Genomic DNA, 25,267 nt, shown 5'->3' with positions numbered 1-25,267 from the left:
ACAGAGAGAGACAGAGCATGAACGGGGGAGGGGCAGAGAGAGAGGGAGACACAGAATCAGAAACAGGCTCCAGGCTCTGAGCCATCAGCCCAGAGCCTGACGCGGGGCTCGAACTCACGGACCGCGAGATCGTGACCTGGCTGAAGTCGGACGCTTAACCGACTGCGCCACCCAGGCGCCCCAAGAGGCAAACTTTTGGAAAGGAAGATTTGCAAAGATGTCTGCTTTTCCAAGTTAATCTGTATATTATTGCAATTCCAATCAAAGTCACAGAATTTTTAAATTTGAGATATAATCCATATCATGCAGTTTACCCATTTAAAGTGTACAAGTCAATGATTTTTCTATTTTTTTTTAATTTTTTTTAATGTTTATTTACTTTTGAAAGAAAGAGAGACAGAGCATGAGCAGGGGAGGGGCAGAGAGAGAGGGAGACACAGAATCCGAAGCAGGCTCCAGGCTCTGAGCTGTCAGCACAGAGCCCAACGCAGGGCTCGAACTCTCAGACCCCGAGATCATGACCTGAGCCGAAGTTGGACGTTCAACTGACTGAGCCACCCAGGTGCCCCAATGATTTTTGTTCTATTGACAGAGTTGTGCAGTCATCATCACAACCAATTTTAGGACATTTTCATCACCCCAAAAAGGAACCCCATATTCGTCAGCAGTCACTCCTCATTTTCCTCCAACTTTCCCTACTGTAGCCCTAGGCAACCATTAATCTATTTTCTGTCTCTATAGCTCTGACAGTTCTGGACATTTCATATAAATGAAATCATACAACATGTGGCCTTTTTTCTAGCTTCTTTCACTTAGTGTAATCTTTTAAATGTTCACCAATGTTGTAGCATGTAACAGTATTTCATTCCTTTTTATGCTGGATGATATTCCACTGGATAGATATACCATGTTTTATTTATCCATTCTTCAGTTGATGGCTGTTTGGGTTGTTTTCACTTTTTGGTATCATAAATCATGCTGCTATGAACATTTGTGTACAAGCCTTTGCATGAGCGTGTGTTTTAAGTTCTCTTGGGTGATTACAGCTACGCTAAAATCCATCCTTGGTGGACTTCAATTCTACAGTTCTGAGGACTCCTGTGCTTTGATTTTCTTCATTGTGCTATTTCTGGCTTTGGAAAAAATACCCCCCTTTTGGAGACCATGTCATTTAGGAGAATGCCCTGAACTAGATATTTAGATACTAGAACCAACCATAGGTGACTATTAATATTTAAAATAATTAAAATTAAATAAAATTAAATAAAATTAAAAATTCAGTTCTTCTGCCACATTGCAAGTGTTCAATAGCTATATGTGGCTTGTGGCTACTATGTTGGATAGCACTGCTTTATTTTTTCTAATTAATTATTTATTTAAAAAATTTACATCCAAGTTAGTTAGCATATGGTGCAGCAATAATTTCAGGAGTAGCATCCAATGATTCATCCCCTACGTATAACCCCCAATGCTCATCCCAACAAGTGTCTTCCTTAATGCCCCTTGCCCATTTAGCCCATCCCCTCACCCACAACCCCTCCAGCAACCCTCAGTTTGTTCTCTGTATTTAAGAGTCTCTTATGTTTTGTCCCCTCCCTGTTTTTATATTATTTTTGCTTCCCTTCCCTTATGTTCATCTGTTTTGTATCTTAAATTTCACATATGAGTGAAGTCATATGATATTTGTCTTTCTCTGACTAATTTCACTTAGCATAATACATTCTAGTTCCATCCACGTTGTTGCAATGGCACGATTTCATTCTTTTTGATTGCTGAATAATACTCCATTGTATATATATACCACATCTTAATCCATTTATCAGTCAATGGACATTTAGGCTCTTTCCATACCTTGGCTATTGTTGATAGTGCTACTATTAACATTGGGGTGCATGTGCCCCTTTGAAACAGCACACCTGCATCCTTTGGATAAATACCTAGTAGTACAATTGCTGGGTTGTAGGCTAATTCTATTTTTTAATTTTTTGAGGAATCTCCATACTGTTTTCCAGAATGGCTGCCTCAGTTTGCATTCCCACCAATAGTGGATAGCACTGTTTTAGAATAATGGGACTACTAATGTGATAAGTAACCTTGAAGCCATCACTTCCCATCTGTGCATTAGATTTCTCATCTGTAAATAAGGGTAGTGGACATTGAAAGCCTTTCCCTCCTCTGGCATTCTAAGTGATTTATGATTCAGTGTGCCTGATTGGAGTGTGCCTCCTCCCCCCTCCTCCTCCATCCTTTCTCCCTCTTCACCGTGGCTGGGACAGGAGTGCCCAGGGGGAACATTAGGCTGCTAATTGGTCAAGTTATATTACTCCCACTCCCTGCTCCTTGGTGAAAGGGAAAGTGACTTGAGGGTATACCTACATCTGAGTGCCTCCCATTTGTGCAGTGCTTTATGGACCATAGAAAACATTTTACATGATTTCTTAATTTTATATAATCAAAGAATCTCAAAGTTGGAAGAGCCTTAAAGGTCATCTCAAACTTCAGAAAATATGAATCACATGAGTTGCATATAAAATGAGAATTCTAAGGCCCCCACTCCCTGGAGAATGATCTAGTAGGTGTCGGGGTTTCCCTGGCCCAATCTGTACCATCCTACACTGCAGCTCTGTGGGGGCAGGGCCTTGGAATTTGCATTATTAACACTGTGTGACCATGCTTTGAGACACACTGGCCTTGCTTGGTCCCAACCATGTTTTGGAGTCTGCTCTTTAATATCCCTGCAGATCCCAGATGTTACATATCTCCAGAGTTAGGAAGCTCCTGAAGGAGTACCTTCTATCATTGGATAGCTCTGACAGTTTGAAAGGCTCTCCTTATGTTGAACTCTCCCAATTGCCCCACCTCTTCCATTTATAGTTACATAACACTAGTCTGCTTCTTTCCCATAATAATCCTTCAAGTTTGTTTATTTATTCAGCAAATATTTATTGAGCGTTGGCTATATATAAATTTCTCTGCAAGGCACTGGGGATTCAGCAGTGAATAAGACCAACTTGGTCTGTGCCTTCAGGAAACTTACAGTCTAGTAGGGGAGACAGACAATTAAAAATAATAATAATAATAATACAATTATAGCTTGAGAAAAATGCTATGAAAATAAATAGTGTTGTGATGAAGAATAACAGGAAAGGCTGATGCTACTTAGGGTGATCTGAAACATGACATAGAGCAAACCATTTGAAGAGCTGGGGGAAGAACATGGCATATTCTATCAGTCAGAAGGCTCATAATGTGTTTGGAGTCTTTTGAGTAGAATGTCCCATTCTGATGGGACAAGATGAGTTGGAGAAGATACAAGGCATAGTAGAAGTTTGGATTTTCTTCTACAGTCAATGGAAGGCACCCTAGGTTTTTATTTTTTATTATTTTTAAAGTTTATTTATTTTGAAAGCAAGAGCAAGTGTGTGGGGAGGGGTAGAGAGAGGGAGAGAGGGAGAGAGGGAGAATCCCAAACAGGCTCCATGCTCAGTGCGGAACTCAAACTCACAGAACTGTGAGATCATGACCTGAGCCGAAATCTAAAGTCAGATGCCTGACAGGGTGAGCCACCCAGGTGCCCCGCCACTTAAGGATTTTAAACAGGAGGTGATGTAATCAGTCTATGTCCTTAATAGATTATTCTGGATGATGTATGGATTAGAAGAGGGTAAGAGTGAAGTGGGAGACCAGTTTGGGGGCATTGTGGTCATCTAGGCAAGAGATGAAGGTTGCCTGAACCAGAGTGGAGGCAGCAGAGATACAGATATTGAGACTTACTCTTGTGTCTCAGTATCTTCTCTTCTCCAGGATAAATAGCTCAGTCCAGATTGTCCTCTCATAGTAGGTGTGATTCCTTTTCTCATCTGGTTATTTCTCCTCTGGAAGGCCTAACCCATCAGGTTAGATCCTGCACTCTGTTTCTGTGAGGAGCCTAGTTTTTGCCACCTATTTTTTCCTCCAGCTCTTTCCTCCTATCCTGTGCCTTACTTTTCTGCTAGTCTAGGGAACTAAAATCTCCAATCCAATGACTGTCATATAGAGGGGAGCCCCAGTCTTCCCTGTCATTAATCAGTTATCAGGTTTTCTATGATTAATCCATGAACCTTAAGTACCTATTGTACCAACTGAATTTGGAGGAGACTTAGAGGAAAAAGACATGATCCCTGCCCTCTAAGAGCCCAAGGTGTAATGGGAACTATGAAGCCCCAATAAATGGGGCTTTGGTAATGCAAGGTAGTACCAATAGACACAAGGAAAGTGAGATCTACTCTGCCACAACCCACCATGTGACCTCGAACACATTAAATGGCTTCTTTGGATCTCTTTGGAGTTAGGAGACTAAACTGAATGTTCTTTTAAAAACTCAACATCTGGGTCACCTGAGTGGCTCAGTTGGTTAAGTGTCTGGCTCTTGATTTCAATTCAGGTCAGGATCTCACGGTTTGTGAGATTGAGCCCAGAGCTGGGCTCTGCACTGACAGCACAGAGCCTACTTGGGACTCTCTCTCTCTCCCTCTCTCTTTGCTCCTCCCCCGCTCATGCACTAGCTCTTTCTGTCTCTCAAAATAAGTAAATAAACACTAAAAGAAAAAAACAACTAAACTCTTAACACCCTAGAGAGCTTGGGAGCTAGTAGTAAGCCAGTATTCTGCAGTCAAATGCTCTACTCCTGAGCTATACCCCCGTAAGCCAGTATTCTGTTCACCTCCTCCTCCTAAAGAGCCAGGGGCCCCAATCTGGTGTATATGTCAGAGAAAGAAGACACTGAAAGGAGTAAGGTGCCTAATCAATAATGCATAACTTGAGCCTAGAGTCTGAGAGAGGAATGTACACTGTGTGTGTGTGTGTGTGTGTGTGTGTGTGTGTGTGTGTGTGTAAGTAACTAGAAGTGGGCTCAGGTAAGCAGTTCTTGTATAGGTTTGTGCTTATCTGTTCCTGTGCACTTTCTTAACTTTTTTTTTTTAAGTTTATTTATTTATTTTGAGAGAGAGAGAGAGAGAGAGAGAGTGTGTGTGTGCATGGGTGAATGCACAGGCAGGGGAGGGTCAGAGAAAGAGGAAGAGAGAGAATCCCAAGCAGTCTCCATACTGACAGCACAAAGCCTGACATGGGGCTCAAACCCACAAACTGTGAGGTCATGACTTGAGCCCAAATCAAGAATCGATGCTCAACTGACTGAGCCACCCAGGTGCCTCTGTTCCTGTGCACTTTCTATGTACCAGGCTCTATTCTAGGTTCTAGGGATATAGTAATAAACAAGATGACAAATTCTGTTACCATTGAGTTTATATTCTAATAAAAGACACAGATAATATACAAGTAAATAAAATACATGAGATAATTTCAAATAATGGAAAGTTATATGAAGAAAATAAAACAATGATGTGATAGAATTTTGGGAAGGACAAGCTTTGTACATAAGTGTGGTTCATGTACTTGCAGATGGGCCCATGTTTGAGTCCTGGGTCTCTGTGTTTCTCCTTGTTTGTGCCTCTGTGTACAAATGTGCATCTCTTGTGGCTACAACATTTTGTATTATAAGTATATATGATTTTATGCATGTGAGTGTACACAAACAAGCTGGTATATGGTACATATGTGGGGACATGTGTGCATGAGTGTGTGGAATGTGTTGGCATTTAGCCATAACTGGAGATGTTCTGAAGTTTCTGTGGTACTCATCAGTAGGCCAGTTAAGAAAATGGCTTTTTGCCTCTGGCATTCAGGGCTGTTTGCCAGCTTCTCTCTCTGTGTTCCTTCCCATTTTAGAGTGCTCTCTGTGCTTGGCTCCTCTCAGCCCTAGGAGGGCTAAGCCAAGGAAAGGATAGTAACTGACTCATCAAGCCAGGAGCGGGAAAGAGGCTGATAATCTGTGTAACCTCCAAGGCTTGGTTTCCCTGCTAGTCCCTGTCCTTCACACGATGAGGCAAAAAGGTCATGCCTTGACATGAGAAAACCTGAGGATCTATTCTTGACTCTGCCAGTTATTATTGTTTGACCTTGGCCTAGCTATTACATCTCTGGGTTTTAGTTACCTCCCTCTTAGGTACTCCGTGTTGTAAGGAAAGGGAAGTAGCACAATGGCCTGCAGTATTTAGGGAGGGCTATTTCAGTCTTCTTAACCATTGCCTACAAGGCCCTATGTGATCTGACTGCTGCCTAACTCTCATTCTTACCTTTCTTCTTGTTCGCTATGCTCCAGCCATACTGGCTTCATTACTATTCTTTGACTAGGTCGAGCTTTTTACTGCCTCAGTGCCTTTCCAAATTTCAATGTTCTCTCTGCCCAGGATACTTTTCTTAAGAATTCATATAATTGACTACTTCTCATTACTCAGATCCCAGGGGGAGGCCTTCTCTGACCATCTTAAAGTAGTTGTCCTCTAATGTTTATCAATATTTAAAATGCACATATCCTTTGAATCCACAGTTTCACTTCTAGTAATTCATCCTACTGTTATATTTATTTGCAAGTGAGTAAAATGAGATTTGAATAAAGATATTTATTTATTTTATTTTTTATTAAAAAAAGTTTTTTTAATGTTTTTATTTATTTTTGAAGGAGAGAGAGAGAGACAGAGCGTGAGCAGGGGAGGAGCAGAGAGAGAGGGAGACACAGAATCCGAAGCAGGCTCCAGGCTCTGAGCTGTCAGCACAGAGCCTGACACAGGGCTTGAACTCACGAATTGTGAGATCATGACCTGAGCTGAAGTCGGATGCTTAACTGACTGAGCCACCCAGGCTCCCCATGAATAAAGATATTTATTGAAGCATTTATTTGTTAAACTATGGCACATACAAACTGGAACTTTATGCAGATGACAAAGAAAATAAAATAGCATTGTAAGTCTTGATGGAGAATATCAAGGTATATTGTTAAATTTTTAACAAAGAAAATTGATCTCTATACTTAAGATTTGTGTCATTTATTGGATGTATATTATAGTCAATAAAAAACATTATATAGAGGGGTGCCCAGGTGGCTCAGTTGGTTGAGCATCCAACTCTTGATTTCAGCTCAGGTCATGATCTGACGGTTTGTGGGTTTGAGCCCCATGTCAGGCTCTTTGCTGACAGCAGTGAGCCTGCTTGAGATTCTCTCTCTCTTCCTCTCTCTCTTCCCCTACCCCCCCTTAAAATAAATACATAAACATTAAGAAAAAAAACCCACGATACAGGGGCACCTGGCTGGCTCAGTCAGTTAAGCGTCCAACTTTAGCTCAGGTCCTGAGTTCAGGCCCCATGTCGAGCTCTGTGCTGATAGCTGAGAGCTTGGAGCCTGCTTTGGATTCTGTGTCTCCCTCTCTGTCCCTCCCCTACTCATGCCCTGTCTCTCTCTCTCTCTTAAAGATAAATAAACATTTAAAAAAATTTAAAAATCACGATACAGAACAGTATGTATTGTATGCCATCATTTATGTAGAAAAAACAAGAATATGTAAACATAAATGCATGTATATGTGTTTCCATAACAGCCTGTCCCATGGTTAAAACAGCTCTTTCCCACCTCTTCCCACCTAAGGTGCTTTGTTGGGGACTGTGAGGTGCTTACCTCTTTTCTGAACAGCATTAAAATTCAATTTTTTAATTCAGTTTTTAAATTTCCATCTTCAGTGATATCCCAAGGACCTTATGAAAGATGCTAACAGTGTAATCTTCTAAAGTGATTATCTTGGTCATTCCACATTAGTTCAGTTGCCCTATGCCCTCCAACCTATTAGGAATGGTCCTATCTACATATTGACTATTTCTGGAAAGTTACACAACATAGTACTAACAGTGGTTGCCAGTTGGCAGTGATTGAGGAGTAGGGGTGGATGGACACTTTTCATTTTGTATCTTTTTATGTGGTACCATTAGTATGTATGTATTATTCAAAAAATCATAAAATTGAAAACAAAAACACCAGAGGAATATTCTTATTGTTAAATCTTCACGTATAATTATGAAAGTTCATTAAGATATCTTTTTAAAAATGTATTTCTCATCAGTCACTTATTATATCATTCTTTTTTTTAATATTTATTTTTGAGAGAGTGTGCATGTGCACGTGTGTGTGAGCAGGGGAGGGGCAGAGAGAGAGGGAGACAGATTTAGAAGCAGACTCCAGGCTCTGAGCTGTCAGCACAGAGCCTGATGTGGGACTTGAACCCATGAATGTCAAGATCATGACCTGAACCGAAGTCAGACTCTTAACCCACTGAGCTACCCAGGCACCCCATTATATCATTCTTTATATCCCTCATAATGCTTATTATCTGAAATGATCTTGGCTGTATTTGTTACTTGTATACTTTTGCACTGTCATTGGAATATAAGCTCCATGTTGTCAGGGATCTCGTTAATCTTGTTCATCAGTGCCTTATTTCTATACATGTATATAGCATATAGTATTTGTTGAATAAGCAAATGAACAAATGAAGGAATAACTGAAGGAAACCAGGCTGAGAGGAGTAGGAGGCAAGGCTGAGGAGGTAGACAGAAATCAGCTGATAGAAGGTGGTGATTCTGAAACTTTAAATATGTATCAGAATCACCAAGTGAACCTTTATACCAGCTTGTAATAAAGTGGCAGATTCTTGGACCCTGAGATTCTGATTTAGTATATCTGTGGTAGAGCTCAGGAATCTGTATTTTAATAAGTTCCCTTGGGTGCAGGTGATCTGGAGATCCCACTGTGAATAACACCAATGCAGTCTTGACACAGTGCTCAGGAGGAATCACATCTATGATACCATTTCTGCTTAATACATCCCTAGGATGGAAGAGAAGTGATCATCATCCCATTTTACCAACCTAAGTGAGGCTTGCAAATGGAAGTACATTATCCAATGATACACATCTTGTGTATAAAGTGTATTTTAATTTTTTTTTAGGTTTATTTATTTTGGGAGAGAGAGAGCAAGCGAGAGCCAGCAAGTGCACAAGCAGGGGAAGGGCAGAGAGAGAGAAGGAGAGGAAGAGAATCCCAAGCAGGCTCTGTGCTGTCAGCACGGAGCCTGATGCAGGGCTTGAACTCATGAACTGAGAGATCCTGACCTAAGCCGAGACCAAGAGTCAGACGTTTAACTGACTGAGCCACCCAGGTGCCCCTAAAATGCTAAAGTATCTGACCAGTCAGAATAAGGTGTGATGGCAGATAGCTCACCCTCACAGGACATTCACAAGGAGCCTTGGTGTTACCAAATGGATATATGACTGCTCCTGTTTTTTGTTTGAATATATATAATTTCCCTAATGACTAATTCTTTCTGATGTATCTCAGGGAGGGCAATGAACCAGAGGAGACCACCCAGATCACATATCGTGAGCTTCTGATCCAAGTGTGTCGATTCAGCAATGTTCTCCAAAAACAGGGTGAGTGCAGGGGTATGAGACGGGGACTGGAGGGGACTCCCTAGGGATATCTGAGGACTTAGGGGAAGTAGACAAGGAATGGAAGGAATGTGGTACTAGGAGAACAGAAAAGGTCAGCTGTGCAGTGAGCAGTAGCTGAATGAGAAGGAGCAAGTAGCAACAGGAAGGGTACATGGTGCATGATCTGTGTCTTTTATTTGCAGGTATTCGGAAGGGCGACCGGGTGGCCATCTACATGCCCATGATACCAGAGCTCGTGGTGGCCATGCTGGCGTGTGCCCGCCTTGGGGCTCTGCACTCCATTGTGGTAGGAATTTGGGCTGGAAAAAAGGACCTAGTGGGGGATGGGGCTCTGGGGAAGTAGGGTGGGCCTGGATGATGAAGGAGCTTAAGAACCAAACTAAGGAGTTTAGAATGTTTGTTCCATATCAGTTATCTAGTTTCTTCTAGGACCGTGGCTTAGAAACCGTGAAAGTTTTAAAAGTGTCTCTTTTCCTTGTTTACTCAGCTTCTAGGTCCTCCTCTCCCTTAGTCTTCCTTCTTTTCCCTAGTTTGCAGGCTTCTCTGCAGAGTCTCTATGTGAACGGATCCTGGATTCCAGTTGCAGCCTTCTTATCACTACAGGTGACTAATTCTCTCACCCCTTTTCAAGAACCTCCACACCTGAAGTTTTGGTCTCTAATTAGCTAGTTGGTATTTGTGACTGCTCAGCATAGAGGGTAGGCACTGCCTACCCTTACCTACCTCCGGATTCCACCTCATATGACCCTCTCAGCTCAAATCAATTGGAAGAGCCAGAATCAAGAGGCCTACCTCAGGAAGGGCTCCATGAACATTGTGCTCACTAGGGATAAGGGGCTAGGAGTGTGGTGCCTTTCTAAGTCCTGGAATGTCTATTGCTCCCCAAAGATGCCTTCTACAGGGGGGAAAAGCTTGTGAACCTGAAGGAACTGGCTGACGAGGCCCTGGAGAAGTGTCGGGAGAAGTAAGTGTGTTTGGTTGGCTACTGCTCTTGGTCAACTGGGCCTTTCGCCAGTACCAGACTCCCTTTGTCCCTTCTATCCTAGATGGACATGGGTGGGTCCTGCCAAATTCTCTTTTGAGCAAGGCAGCCTACTACTTCAGGTTTTTCCTTCTAGGGGCTTCCCTGTGAGATGCTGCATTGTGGTCAAGCACCTGGGGCGGGCAGAGCTGGGCACAAGTGACTCTCCCAGCCAGTCTCCCCCCATTAAGAGGCCATGCCCGGATGTGCAGGTGAGTCTGGTACTTCTCTGCTCTCATCTAGGCTCAAATTGGCTCCCTCTTCCTGTCCAGGAAGTTCTTAATGTCCTTCTTTGCTTCCTCATCATAATGCTGAGAGGATCTGGGAACAGTCCTAGGAATGCCTCCAGAGGCCTCCTCCTCTGGGGGATTTTGACCTTGAATGTCAGTAGGGAGTCTCTCGTACTGTGGGAACTCAGCAGGAGAGATTATAAGGGAGACTCTATGCTGGTTGGGGTATCCTGGTGGGTATAAGGGACCTTCAGGGCTTGGGTTTAGGTTAAAAATGGGCTTAGTCAACCATAATTTAAAAAAAAAAAGAAAGAAAGAAATGGGCTATTTGGGTAACCGTATACTGGACTATGTCTTGGAATGGGCTACCTATGTGGTGCCACGATGGAAGGACCAGAATTTGGCCCTCAAGATATGGCCCTTGTTAGCTTTGGATCCAGCACTTTTAGTGGAAATGATGGAAAAGCCCAAAGGTCTAAGGGCATGAAGGATGAAAGCTCCAGGGTCCAGAAGGACAAAGCATTCCTGAGATTCTGTGACTTGAGGGGCCTTGCATGGTCATAGGGCTATAGTCCACTCTGGGGAGATTGGAGACCCCATTCAGCATTAGGGATTATGAGTGTATAGATGCTGGGAATAAGATCAGGAAAATATAGGTTGGGGAGCCTAAAGGAAAGGAGGCAGTAAAGGTTCGGAACACATTGACCCTTCCCTCCCACTTCCCTATACACAGACCCTGCTCACCACCCTTTCCATGGGCTCTTAACAGGGTAAGCTGAAAGAGAAACCCAAGCGCATCTGGCCCCAGGTATCCACCTCTGCACTGCCTTGGGTACTGCTTCTCTGCGTGTTTGTCTATGTTTCCATCTGCTCTTTGCCTGTTTTCCCCATGGAGGTGGCTGCCAGTCCTAACCCCTTTCTGTCTGCCCCCCGGGGTCCTTTGCCATCTAAGTCACTCTGAAGAGTCATGAAACAAAATGCCTATTGCTACCTCTCTGAACTGGCATAGAGCATGAATCTCAGAAAGGTAGCAACAGGCATCCCATTTCACTCCTGTTGCTTAGGACCTTTGTGGGAGAGATAACCAAGTAACTTGTCAGAAAGTTTTTACTATATACTTAGCTGGGGCAGAGCCCTGGGAGATAGGAGGAGAGCAAGTAGAGGAGGCACAGAACTTGACCTTAGGAATTCACCATCAAGTTGGGGATGAAAACCTCAGTTTTATATAGGACAACAAGGAAGAAAATTCCTAAATACCTTTATATAGTACTTTAGGATTTATAAACTGCACATAAACTCTCTGATATAATTAAGTGCTAGATTGAATAAAAATTACATTGTAGGTGATTCTGAGAAGGGAGATTCCTAAATGGGAGCTCAAAGCAGATTAGAATAGAGGGAAGACTAGACTTAGAGTCCAGAGACCGATTTAAAAAAAATTTTTTTTTTTAATGTTTTTGTTTATTTTTGAAGGAGAGAGAGAGACAGAGCATGAGCGGGGAAGGAGCAGAGAGAGAAGGAAACACAGAATTTGAAGCAGGCTCCAGTCTCTAAGCTGTCAGCAGAGCCCAATGCGGGGCTCGAACCCACAAACTGTGAGATCATGACCTGAGCTGAAGCCGGACGCTCAACCAACTGAGCCACCCAGGCGCCCCTAGAGACCAATTTTTAAAAAATAAAGTTTATTTATTTATTTTGAGAGAGAGTAAGAAAGTGCAAGTGGGGGAGGCGTAGAGAGAGAGGAAGAGGGAAGGAGAGAATTCCAAGCGTACTCCACACTGACAGTGTAGAGCCTGATGTGCGGCTTAAACCCATGAACCATCAGGTCATGACCTGAGCCGAATTCCAATGCTTAACCGACTGAGCCACACAGGCGGCCCCAGAGACTGATTTTTAGCTGTATGACCTTGAATAAGTTGTTTCTCCTCTCTGGGTTTCAGTTCCCTTATCAATAATGGAGAGATGATAATACATGCTTGAAAGGAAACCACTTCCTCTATTAAAACAAAACATAAAATTCATTATTCCTCTGAATTTTACCTTCCTTATAGGGTCTCTTACTCTAAGTCTTCTATTATTAACCCCTTTGGCTAAGGGTAAATATAATCTTTTTTTCTCTGTTCTCATAGCATGGTGGAGACAGATCTGATTCCCAGGGTATATTACTTTCCTTTTAAAAGTCAGGCAGAGACCTAAGACATTTCTCTTGAAAGAGGGTAACAAACTCAGTGGTTAGAGTATAGACTCTGGAGCCACACTACTTGGGTTCAAATCCTAGTGGTGTCACTTGCTACTGTGGAAACTTGGACAAAGTACTTAAGCTCTCTTGCCTCGGTTTCTCCATCTGTTGAATAATGATAATAATTGTTCCTACCTGATAGGGTTTTGTCAGTATATATAATGTTTTTGACACATAGTAACTATAAATGTTAGTTTTTATTGCTTTTTTAAAAATGTTTATTTATTTTTGAGAGAGAGAGCGTATCAACAGAGGAGGGGCAGAGAGAGAGGGAGACACAGAATCTGAAGCAGCCTCCAGGTTCTGAGCTGTCCACACAGAGCCTGACGTGGGGCTTGAACCCACAGACTGTGAGATCATAAACCTGAGCCAAAATCGGCCACTTAACCGGCTGGGCCACCCAGGCACCCCGTAGCTTTTATTGCTTTTAACATAGCAGACAGCCTGGCATTTCTAAAAGGGAAACCAGAAAAGAAATAAGCTCCTATAATTCTTAATACCAGAGACCTTTAGGCCACAGGCTCTGAACTTTTGGTTCTTGGAAGTGAAAATAGTCAGTTACCCAAAACCAAAGACCATAAGAGTAGGCTTACGAAGTCCAGGTTTATTGGTCTGATAATGGCAGTCAAAGCTGCAGAAATCTCGGGAGAGCTCTATACCCCATCATCCTTAAGCATTTTTCAAGGGAGCACCTGGCACAATTTGGAGGTACTCTTCTCAATCACGTCACCTATGAGTGTCCTCACGTTCCTGTCTCATACCTGGCAGTTGCCTTCCCAGGCTATCCTGGTCCAAGGACAAAGGCCAACTCCATTCTTACTTCAGAAAATTGAGATCTTTTCCTGGTTCAAAGCTCTGGGCTCTCATAGGCACACACCCAATTCACAACCAACGAGTTTGCACCACTAATTGAGCTCATCCTGCTTCCTGGTGCTGTTTATTGGTTCCACACCTGGAATACCGGCCCTTTTCACCCACATACCCAAAGGAAACCGTTTTGCAAGATTACAAGAATCTCCTCATTGCCACAGTGTAACTCTGCTTTGCACTTACATGTACCTAGTGCCTTTTCTATGACAATTCAAACCAGTACTGTAGACAAGTACCATTTGCCCAAAGCAATACTGACACTCTTCTACTTAAATACATTAATGCCCTCATCTCAAGTAGATCATTTGGCAGAAACAAAGTGCCCATGTGATAATATATGTGTAGGCCCCTGTGGCTATTCCATTAAAAAATAAGGTGTGTTTTAGTGTTTTCTAGCTTGTGGGCAGTGTCTTTCTCTTCTTTCTTTTTCTTCTTCTTTTTTCTTCTTTTTCTTCTCCTTCTCCTTCTTCTTTTTTTTTTTAATTTTTTTTTCAATGTTTTTAATTTATTTTTGGGACAGAGAGAGACAGAGCATGAACGGGGGAGGGGCAGAGAGAGAGGGAGACACAGAATCGGAAACAGGCTCCAGGCTCCGAGCCATCAGCCCAGAGCCCGACGCGGGGCTCGAACTCACGGACCGCGAGATCGTGACCTGGCTGAAGTCGGACGCTTAACCGACTATGCCACCCAGGCGCCCCTCTTCTTCTTTTTAATGGTGCCTTATTCAGCCTGGGCTTGTCATTCTTATGATGTTTATGTGCCAGAAACTTCAAATTCTCTAAAGTAAGGGGCAGATTGTACAGAAAGAGATGAGTGGCTAGAGAATCATTTTATAACTTATCAAGGTATGTGTTTAACACTTGGGGGTTTTTAAACCAAATATGTACACAGTAAATTAGCATATAGCCATACATTGGGAATAGGGAGTAGGGTGTTTCTCTTACATGATCATGTCTACCTGCAAGCCAGGGCCATTGAACATACAAGAAGCTAATTAATATGAAAGGACTTTGTGATAGCTAAAGCAAACCCAAAACAGTTCCCATTATCACACCCTTAAATTTATGTCCTAGAGGAGTTCAGTGGAACTGAACTAACTTCTATCCTTCCTGACATTCATCAGTCTTTCCCACTCCAAAGGACAATTCAAGGTTTGATGTTTACCAGATAATGCCTTTTTCTTTTGATGTTCCCCAAATCCTGTGAGACCGTTAGGGAAAGAAGAATTATCCTCATTTTATTTATTTAAAAAAATTTTTTTTAAATGTTTATTTGTTTTTGAGAGAGAGCCGGCAAGGGGCAGAGAGAGAAGAGGACACAGAATCCGAAACAGGCTCCAGGCTCTGAGCTGTCATGTCAGCACAGAGCCCAATGCAGTGCTTGAAACCACAAACCATGAGATCATGACCTGAGCTGAAGTCAGATGCTTAACCGACTAAGCCACCCGGGTGCCCAGAACTGTCCTCATTTTAAAATGAACCGACTTTAGGTAAAGTGACTTGCCCAAGGTCATATGTAGTTAGGAAGTGGCAGAACTAGGATTGAGATCCAGTGTAATATTTGGACAAGTTCAGGGAATCTCAACTTCCCTTAGCACAGGGTAGACTCAGAAAGGTGGCTGTTTAGAGAGCTGATATAACTAGGAAAGTAAAATAGTTTCAAGGAGAGGCTAGAAAAATTTCAGGATAACAGATTCAGAAGTAGTTATCAAAGACACTCCAGTAGAGGGGGACACCCCTCTCGTGGGAGAAGTCCATGTTGGTCCTTTTCCACCAACGTAAAGCAGGTTTTGTGCTGAATGGAACCTCAAACAAATATGTCTGTGGGAAACCCATTGGTACCAGTGGTGTAAAGGCAGGGGTGGAGCTAGGGTACAAACCTGCAGATATGGATAAGGTCTAGACATTCAGGAAAAGGCGCTTGGACCAAAAGCTGTTGACTTTTTTCAATACTAACAGGGCCAGGTGCCCGCTTCACCTGCAGGCTCTGACTAATTTTGCATTTCTGAATTGGGTGGTGTCTGCATCCCTGCTGATAAGCCACTAGTCCCATAAGTACATATGTTTGTATGTAGGCCTGTGTGTGTATATTCATTCATTCAAAAAAAAAATGTAGAGTATGTATTGAGTGCCAGGCATTTTGCTCATTGTTGGGAAGAAAGAAAGAAAGAAAGAAAGAAAGAAAGAAAGAAAGGAAGGAAGGAAGGAAGGAAGGAAGGAAGGAAGGAAGAAAGAAAGAAAGAAAGAAAGAAGTCGAACATGCCATTGCACTCATAGAGTTCACTATTTGGTTGGGAAGACAGTAATCAAGCAAATAACTAAATAAAATAACTGGAAATATGTACTGTATAGGAAGGAAACATGGTGTTGTGATCAAGAAAAATAACAAGGGTGAGGATGGGGTTGGGAATCTACCAGATACTGTTTAGGGAAAACCCTTCCATGAAGGTGACATTTAAGCTACAAACTGAAGGATGAGAAGGGACCAACCAAAGTGCCCTCCTCAACCTGATGCCACATAAGAGGAGCTCTGGAGTAGGGTGTTAGGAGTACCCAAGAAGCCTGCTGTTCTGCTCCTGTTCTCTGTTGCATTCCACCCTCACAGTTCCCTCCCTCCCAGCACCCCCACCTGGGGTTACTATCCCAATCCCAGGTGCCAGGTAGGTGGGTCTCTACTCCTGTCTTGAGCTGTTACAGTTCTTCTCTGCCCATTCCTGTCTTCCTACCCCTGCAGATCTCCTGGAACCAAGGGATTGACTTGTGGTGGCATGAACTCATGCAAGAGGCAGAGGATGAGTGTGAGCCTGAGTGGTGTGATGCTGAGGACCCACTCTTCATCCTGTACACCAGTGGCTCCACAGGCAAACCCAAGGCAAGTATGTGCGTGTGTGCATGGGTGCATGTGTGTGTGTGTGTGTGTGTGTGTGTACTGTGTAGTGGTGAGAAATGAGTTTCTGAGGAAGAATGATGATACAGATTTTACTCTCTAATCCTGAGTTTGGGAACTGTCACATTACCTTTTCTAAATCAAATTAAGACATAAATCCTCGGGGAGACTGGGTGCTGCAGTCAGTTGAGCATCTAAATTAAAAAAAAAAAAAAATTTAATGCTTTATTTACTTTTGGGAGAGAGACAGAGTGTGAGCAGGGAAGGGGCCATGAGAGAGGGAGACACAGACTCTGAAGATGGCTCCAGGTTCTGAGCTGCCCACACAAAGTCCGATGTAGGGATTGAATCATGAACCGCGAGAACACGACCTGAGCCAAGTCTGGCGCTTAACCAACTGAGCCACCCAGGTGCCTGAAGCATCCAACTCTTGATTTTGCCTCAGGTCATGATCCTGGGGTCGTGAGATTGAGCCCTATATCAGACTCTGTGCTGAACATGACACTATTTAAGATTCTCTCTCTCTTTCTCTCCCTCTGCCCCTCTCCCCTACTTGCATTCTATTTAAAAAAAAAAAAAAGAATTTGAAAAAGACATAAATCCTCAATCATTAAATGTTGACGCCCAGGGTGAGATAGTTTAGGTGGGGGCTTTCATGAGTGCCCAGAAAAGGAGAAAAGGATCAGTTCATGTATCTGACTGTTCCTTGTCTATGCCCTGTGGTTTGATTGAAGGAGAGCTGTGCTGTGAACTCAAAGCCAATGGAGATTGGCCACAGGGATTCTTACTGGACTCCTAGACTATGTCTCTTAGAGTTCAGTTCCTTCCACAAGTCACACTGTTAACATCTAGTCCTTCCCAGGGCACAGTGTGTGAGCCAGAAACAAAACTGATTTTTCCATCAACTTAAAAGATTTATCATCCTACCTTCCACTCACCTCATCCCTATATTCTTCTCTCTATATGCTTGAATATCTCTTAGTGGGGCTTTAGAAGCACAATTTTGGCCTCTTTTTCCTAGGGATGGGGTACTGGTAGAGTAAGCAAAGAAGATTATCTTCTTTGCCCACTCTTACTCTGTCAATGTGTAATTGACTGTGTGTGCATAAATATAAAACAGAGACACTGTTAGATGTGAGTGTTCTAGAAGTGCCCATGTGTGTGAAAGTGGTGGCTCAGAAATACCATTTTAGGGTGTAGATATGAATGACAGACTGACTATGCATGTGTATGGGTGTGAGATGGGAACATGGAGAAAAAGGGATAGAAGAGAGATGGGTGCTATGAAAGGGGTGCTGGCAGGGCTAGAATCCCTGAGGAGGATCTTCCTCTAGCTCTGTCCAGCCTATGTATGTTTGGTGGTCTGTGGGGGTGAGCCCAAGGCCCCAACCTGAGGCCCTATTCTTCCTCCAGGGTGTAGTACACACTGTTGGGGGCTACATGCTCTATGTGGCCACAACCTTCAAGTATGTGTTTGACTTCCACGCAGAGGATGTGTTCTGGTGCACAGCAGACATCGGCTGGATCACTGGCCATTCCTACGTCACCTATGGGCCATTGGCCAATGGCGCCACCAGTGTTTTGGTGAGAAGGGAGCTGGGACTCAAGGATACTTGGCTTACTTAGGGGATGGACAAGATGATCATAGATGACAATCTCCCAAGGCCACTTGGTTTATGGACAGGGGTACTTACACAATGACCTGTTTCCTGGAGAAAGGGGAGTTCTGAGGGGGTTATATATACTGACTGGGAAGTTCTCTTGGTTTATCTGGTAAGGGAGTGAAGACATGGGTTTGTTAGAAAGGGCAAAATACTGAGCCTGAGGGTATGGTAGGGGAACTGAGGGACTGTTGGGAAGGACTAGGAATGACCAGCCTTCACTGGGGTTAGTTTGAGGGGATTCCCACATACCCGGATGTGAGCCGCCTGTGGAGCATCGTGGATAAGTACAAGGTGACCAAGTTCTATACAGCACCCACAGCCATCCGCCTGCTCATGAAGTTTGGAGATGAGCCTGTCACCAGGTGAGACCCCCCTTCCTGGCTGCTGCCCCATGAGTGTTCCTCAGAGCTAGGTGCTGACCTTTGTGTAGTCTTTTCCATTCCATTGTTCCAACTCCTTGGCCTAGAATAGGGGAGGGGGCAGAAGAGCCTAGGCATGTTTTCCTGGTTCCCAATGGTACTCAGAGCCTTCCTCTTTCTCCACTCCCCTGCCCAAGGCATAGCCGGGCATCCTTACAGGTGCTAGGCACAGTGGGTGAACCCATTAACCCTGAGGCCTGGCTGTGGTACCACCGGGTGGTCGGTGCCCAGCGCTGTTCCATCGTGGACACCTTCTGGCAGACAGAGACAGTGAGTAAAGGACTTAGAAGGCTGGGGCTCAGGGACAGTGTGGGAAAACTGACTCAAACTCCTGATGTCTGACTTCCACAGGGTGGCCATATGCTGACCCCCCTCCCTGGTGCCACACCAATGAAGCCTGGTTCTGCTGTGAGTGTGGCTCCCTTGCCTAGTCCTAGGCTAAGCAGGAGTAGAATCTCGGGACATTTGGCCTAGGCAGAGGGTGGGGAACTAGATTGATATGTGTGAGGTATCTGGGGCTCTGGGGATCCTTGGGAGAGGTAGAGAATTGAGTCAGAGTTGCCACATTCCTGTTCTTGAGTCCTGTCTCCTGCTTGCTTCTAGACCTTCCCGTTCTTTGGTGTTGCTCCTGCAATCTTGAATGAGTCTGGGGAAGAGTTGGAAGGTGAAGCTGAAGGTTACCTGGTAAGGCCCTAACCCTTGGATGTCTTTTAGGAGTTGAGGGGAAAGAGTACTGCAACGAATGTTGTACTTTGCTTCAGAGTTTAGAACCTAATCTCTGTTGGTGGGTGCTTGTGGGTAAAGCTCCATGATTGAGAGTTTATCCTCTGCAGAGAGACCCTGGAGGAAATCCTTCTGGATACTTTGCCTGCCTCTCTGCCTTTTGGCCCACTTTGGCTCTTGAGGCCTCTCCTCAAAGATTCCTGATGATGCCTTTTTGGGTCCATAAAACTTAGGCCCAACTCTTCCTTTGACAAATATTCTAGTGTGAAAGGAGTCTTTAAAACATAGTGGAAAATCATATAGGCTCCAGAGTCAACCTGCTTGGGTTCAAATCCTGGCTCTGCCCCTTCTGGGACCTCAGATAGGTGGCCTAGTACCTCTGAACCTAAATTTCCTCATCTGTAATACAGGGTTATATAGTACCTTTGTCTCCTAAAGTTGCTGGTTTGGTTAGATAACCCATGTGAAGGATTTAGCACAGAATCTAAGTTAGTGTTTAACAAATGTTAGATGTTGTGATTTTTGTATTAGTACTTGTAGGAAGATAATCTACCCCGCCCCCCTTCCATCCTACTTTACTAAGAGCAAGTTAGTTACAAGGGCAGGACATAAATCCAGACCTTTTGACTCTTAGCCTGGAAATTTCATGTATCTCATCAGTCTACTGCCACAGGATATTATTATCGGGGCAATAATTATTTATTCATTTTTATGTGACTATCTTCACTTATATCAAACTGGACCTGATTTCCTGAGGAGACTCAAATTTACTAAATGCTTATCACTAATAGAACATTGTACTAGACAGGGGTGCCTGGATGGCTCAGTCGGTTAAGTCCAACTTCAGCTCAGGTCATGATCTCACAGTTGGTGAGTTCAAGCCCCGCATTGGGCTCTGTGCTGGCAGCTCGGAGCCTGGAGCCTGCTTTGGAATTTGACTCCCTCTTTGTCTGCCCCTCTCCTGCTCACACTATGTCTCTCAAAAAATAAAAATGTTAAAAAAAATTTTTTTTAATAAAAAAAACATTGTACTAGACAGCTTCCAAATATCATTAATTCAATCCTCCCAACAACTTTGGGAGGTTGAGATTATTTTCTCTGTTTTACAGAAGAGGATCCTGAAGCTCAGAGAGGTAAAGTTACTAACCTGAGGTCACACAGTTAGTAAATGGTAGATCTGGGATTCTAAACCTGGATTGTCTATCTCTGAAGCCTGTACTTTGTTCTACTTCTCAGAAAGGGCATTCAAGCCATTTCTTCTCAGGTTTGGCAAGACTGTGATTGTCTTCCAGTGAGGCAGTGTAGCAGATGTGACCACTGTGCCTTTCTCACTCCCTAGGTGTTCAAGCAGCCCTGGCCAGGAATCATGCGCACAGTCTATGGGAACCATGAACGCTTTGAGGCCACCTACTTTAAGAAGTTCCCTGGGTACTATGTGACAGGAGATGGTGAGCCTTAGCTATCCCTTTCCCACACCTCCCACCAAGACATGTATCTTCCCCTTCCTTTTTCAGGAAGAGTTGGTTAGGGGTGTAGAGTAACAGAGAGAGGAATGTATTCTATGTGTCAGTGCCTAATATCCAGGCAGAACTATACAGAAGACTAAGAGCAGGTATGAGTGTTGTATGGAAAGTCTCAGCATGGAACCATCTGATTTGATATATGAGGAAAGAGGTTCTTGTTTCCATTGTTCCTGTGCTAAAAGAGATGGGGCATGCAGCAGTATGTATTACTATGTCATGTGCATCCTCATGTCTAGAGCCTGTGTTTGGCCATGACTCTATCCACCAATCCATTCATCCATAATGATTTATTACCTACTATGTCTAGGCACTGATCTAAGCATAGGGGATATTACCATGAATAAGGTAGACAAGGCTTCTGTTCACACGGGGCTTATATTCTAGCAAAGGGAGATAGACAATAAATACAACAAACAAGTAAATAAGCTTATCTTAGTGACAAGTGCTATGAAGAAAAATAAACAGTGTTACAGGATAAAGGATGTCTGCAGGAATGGCCACCATACATGGGCTGGTGAGAGAAGGCTTCGTGGAAGTGATATTTGACCAGAGACCTGTAAAGTGAGAAGGCAGCCAGGAATGGGAAAATTTTGGAGTAAGAGTGAGTGTTCTGTGCAGAGACATAAGCTTGAAATGTCTGAGGAGCAGACCAAAACCTGTGTGGCTGAAGTATAGTGAGCAAAGAGAAGGGAAGAATATTACATGAAGTTGGAGAGGTAGATAATGTAGGACCTTGTGGGTCATGGTGAAGACTTTGGATTTTATCCAAAATCCAAATGTGTACAATGGGGGAGACCTTTATGGGTTGTTAAGCAGACAAGTGACAAGAACTGGTTTATTGTTTAGAAAATAACTGATTTATGGAGAACAGACTTTAGGTGAGTATATTAGTTATCTGTTGCCATGGAACAAATTACCTCCAAACTTGGTGGCTTAAAATGACAGATATCTCACAATTTCTGAGGATCAGGAATTTGTTAGTGGCTTTGTCAGAAATTCTCATTGAGAGTCTCTCATGGGTTGCAGTGAAGCTGTTGGTTGGGGCTGCAGTCATTTGAAGGTTTAATTGAGCCTGGAGGACCTGTTGCCAAGCTCACTCATGTGGCTGTTGGCAGCAGCCCTCAGTTCCTCACCTCTCCACAGGGATACTCATGACATGGCAGCTGACTTCCCCCAGAGCATATAATCTGAGAAAATGCCACCAACATAGAAGCCACGGCGTCTTCTATAATCTAATGTCAGAAACGATATCCCATTACTTCTGCCAAATTCTGTTGATCATGCAGACTAACCCAAGTACAATGAGGAAGAGGACTACACAGAAGTCTGAATATCATCAGAAAGTGGAAATCAGTGTGGCTATCTTGGAGGCTGGCTACCATGGTATAGAAGCAGGAAGATTGTTAGGAGACTACTGCAGTGGGTGTAGCAGTTTGATAATATGGATCGTGTACCCTACTGTGAGGTATTTATCATGTTTTGTATTTCTTCTCTTTCCAGGCTGCCGACGGGACCAGGATGGCTATTATTGGATCACTGGAAGGATTGATGACATGCTGAATGTATCTGGTGAGGGCCAGGGACTGTTTTCCCTTCTCATTAGCACTACTTCCCCAGCAAGTCCCAGCCAAAGCCTTCCAAGAGAACCAGGATGTCCTTGGCCAAACCATACTTACAGTGCAGCATTCAGTTTTGGGTAGAGGTTTTGGAGGAAGAGTTATAAACACTGGAATGTGCTTAGAGGAGGGGAACCAGGATGGTGGGACAACCAAAGCAGATCATGTGAGGAATGAATGAAGGGGCTTCCCCATTTGACCAGACCAGGACAGCCCTCTAGGCACAGATGGAACAGGGGCTGGGGTAGAGCATGGGATCTCTCTCATGGCACTTTCTTTCCCTTGACAAGGACACCTGCTGAGCACAGCAGAGGTGGAGTCAGCACTTGTGGAACATGAGGCTATTGCAGAGGCAGCTGTGGTCGGCCATCCTCATCCTGTGAAGGGCGAATGCCTCTACTGCTTTGTCACCCTGTGTGATGGCTACACCTTCAGCCCCACCCTCATCGAGGAACTCAAGAAGCAGAGTGAGAAGCCTCCCTAAGCAGGGACTGTAGGGACTGTCCTGATGGCCAAGTTACCACAGCAAGTTGTTGGGAAGAGGCTAGAGCAAGCTGCCCCCCAAACTATAAACCAGATCCTAGGGGGCCTTCGGGGCTGATTGCCACCTTCCCGTTCAGTCTCCTCTAGTCTCTCCACTAGGATAATAATGGCTGACATTTATAGAATTCTCTTTGCCACCACTGGGCTAAGTGCTTTAAATGCATTAATCCATTTTATACCTATAATCACCACTGTGAAATAGATCCTATTGTTACCTCATCCTAAAGATGAAGAAATTGGAGCTCAGAGAAGTTAAATCACTTGCCCAAGGCCACACTGCTAATAAAGTGGGATTTAAACTCTAGAAGGTGGATTCTTAGAGTTGGAGTTCCATGAAGGAAGATTGATACGAAATGAGATAGTAGAAGTGTGTTGAAAAGAGAGAAAGACCAGGTGCCTGGGTGGCTTAGCCGGTTAAGTGTGTGACTCTTGATCTCAGCTTAGGTCTTGATCTCAAGGTTGTGAGTTCAGGCCCCATGTTGGTTGGGCCCTGCACTGGGCTCCACACTGGGCATGGAGCCTACTTAAAAAAAAAGAGAGAGAAAGGCAGTGACTCTAAGAATGATTCTGTGGGCAGAGCCTTGAAGAGAAAATAGGTGGGGAACAAAGCCATGGTTTTGGGAGCCTGGCTAATGATACTGAAGAAATGCTTAATGATTTGTTGGTTACAGTTAGAGAAAAAATCGGCCCCATTGCCACACCGGATTATATCCAGAATGCACCTGGCTTGCCTAAAACCCGCTCAGGTATGTTCAAAGGCCTCAAGTGATTGGGTTTGGGATTGGCCAAGGCCTAGTGGTGGCAGAATGTGTGTGGATGGAAGCCATTTTGGCAGGGCTGGAGTGGGTCAGTGCTATCACCACATAACCAGAAGGCTGTGGTCCCCTAGGGAAAATTATGAGGCGGGTGCTTCGGAAGATTGCTCAGAATGACCACGACCTGGGGGACACGTCTACTGTGGCTGACCCAACTGTCATCTGCCAGCTCTTCAACCACCGCTGCCTGACCATCCAGTAAACAAGACCCTGCCCTTCACCCAGGCTTGCCCCTGCTTGGCTTTGCAAAGTTTTCCCATCCTCCCTGCCCCCATCCAGGAGTACTGAGGGCCAGTGCAGACCCATACCACCTCTTTTGACCAGCTGTCTGGGACTGAGGACCAGCTTTGCCCCTGTGTGGAGGCAACTTCCTGTGGTTGCCAGATAGATAGGACATGGCCCAGGTTAGCATCAGCTTGCTGCTGAGCCCCTAGACTTTAAGAGCCCTTGGAGCCCAGAACAGGACCTGAAGGTCATGTCCCTTACTCAAGTTAAGGATGTAGAGGGCAAGTGAGGGCCTAGACTGAAGCAGGTAAGCAGCTCTGTAATCCTGTCAGCTCTCTCAGGAAGCACCACTACTTATCTTGGGTATGCATTTTCCCTTAGAAATGCCTGTTTGTGAGTCCCAGAACAATTGATTATTATTTTTTTAAATACTTTTCTGGTTCTGTTCTGGATCTGAATTCCCTTTTGTGCCAGATGGCAGTGCTTTTCTGCCCATTTGCTTCAGGGGCTATGCAGGCAGGCTCAGTTTCCAGAGGGTTTTCAGATTATCTGCTGCTTTGCTGGAGTAAATGTGTTTTGTTCTTAGGGCCAGAAGAGCTTATCTTCCTTGTCCTCTGTTCCCATCCTTCCATGAACAGTCCTTCCCATAAGAGACACTCTCAGATGAAATTCTTCTTGCTCCAGTCATGCTCAGGCCCTATGGTTATAGGAATAAAGTCTGTGACCTTAAGAAGGCAGTGACTTGTTTTCTTAGGTGTCTTACAGACTGTGTACTTGCTAGCTGTTCTGATTTGTGTGGGGGATGGGAAAGGGAGTGGTTTTCCCCAGGCATACCCCAATATCCTATTTCCAGAACTTTTGGTTTGGGCAGATCTAGGCAGGGCTTCATTTATAGGCCCTTTGGCAAGCTCCTGAATTAAGCAGGAAAGCAACTAAAGCCAGTTCACACCTGTGATGTCCCATCATGGCTGCATTATTTCCTGAGCTCCCGCCAAGGGACCCTCTTCTCCGTATGATCCTACGGGAGCATTACTGAGTAAGCATTGGAACTTCAAGGTTCTATCCTAGGGTCTGGGGCTGGGGAGACTGATTATAGCCAAGTCATTTCCCCTGTTCTA

The 25,267-nt window shown here is 44.1% G+C and overlaps 1 protein-coding gene across 2 annotated transcripts in view; it reads left to right on the top strand.

Annotated features, from left to right (window-relative positions):
* Window positions 1–24,927, top strand: part of ACSS2 (acyl-CoA synthetase short chain family member 2) — a 51,082-nt gene extending 26,155 nt beyond the window's left edge. The window contains exons 3-19 of one of the 2 annotated variants that reach the window (XM_019458711.2): window positions 9,263–9,354; window positions 9,558–9,661; window positions 9,906–9,978; window positions 10,264–10,339; window positions 10,494–10,608; window positions 11,396–11,434; window positions 16,469–16,606; window positions 18,035–18,205; window positions 18,514–18,647; window positions 18,842–18,974; window positions 19,056–19,112; window positions 19,308–19,388; window positions 20,767–20,875; window positions 22,451–22,519; window positions 22,857–23,033; window positions 23,781–23,855; window positions 23,999–24,886. In XM_019458711.2, the coding sequence (XP_019314256.1) occupies window positions 9,263–9,354; window positions 9,558–9,661; window positions 9,906–9,978; window positions 10,264–10,339; window positions 10,494–10,608; window positions 11,396–11,434; window positions 16,469–16,606; window positions 18,035–18,205; window positions 18,514–18,647; window positions 18,842–18,974; window positions 19,056–19,112; window positions 19,308–19,388; window positions 20,767–20,875; window positions 22,451–22,519; window positions 22,857–23,033; window positions 23,781–23,855; window positions 23,999–24,126 (1,771 nt within the window). In that variant the 3' untranslated portion in view covers window positions 24,127–24,886. Of the gene's footprint in view, window positions 1–9,262; window positions 9,355–9,557; window positions 9,662–9,905; window positions 9,979–10,263; window positions 10,340–10,493; window positions 10,609–11,395; window positions 11,435–16,468; window positions 16,607–18,034; window positions 18,206–18,513; window positions 18,648–18,841; window positions 18,975–19,055; window positions 19,113–19,307; window positions 19,389–20,766; window positions 20,876–22,450; window positions 22,520–22,856; window positions 23,034–23,780; window positions 23,856–23,998 lie in introns of both variants that reach the window. The other variant, XM_019458712.2, reaches the window with a different exon arrangement.
* The last annotated feature ends 340 nt before the right edge of the window (window positions 24,928–25,267 follow it).

Source organism: Panthera pardus, unplaced genomic scaffold (assembly GCF_024362965.1).
Source record: "Panthera pardus isolate Hobbes unplaced genomic scaffold, ASM2436296v1 HiC_scaffold_25, whole genome shotgun sequence".
Classification (NCBI taxonomy): Eukaryota; Metazoa; Chordata; class Mammalia; order Carnivora; family Felidae; genus Panthera; species Panthera pardus.
The sequence above is the reverse complement of the archived record's forward strand: the minus strand, read 5'-3'. Positions and strand labels throughout refer to the sequence as shown.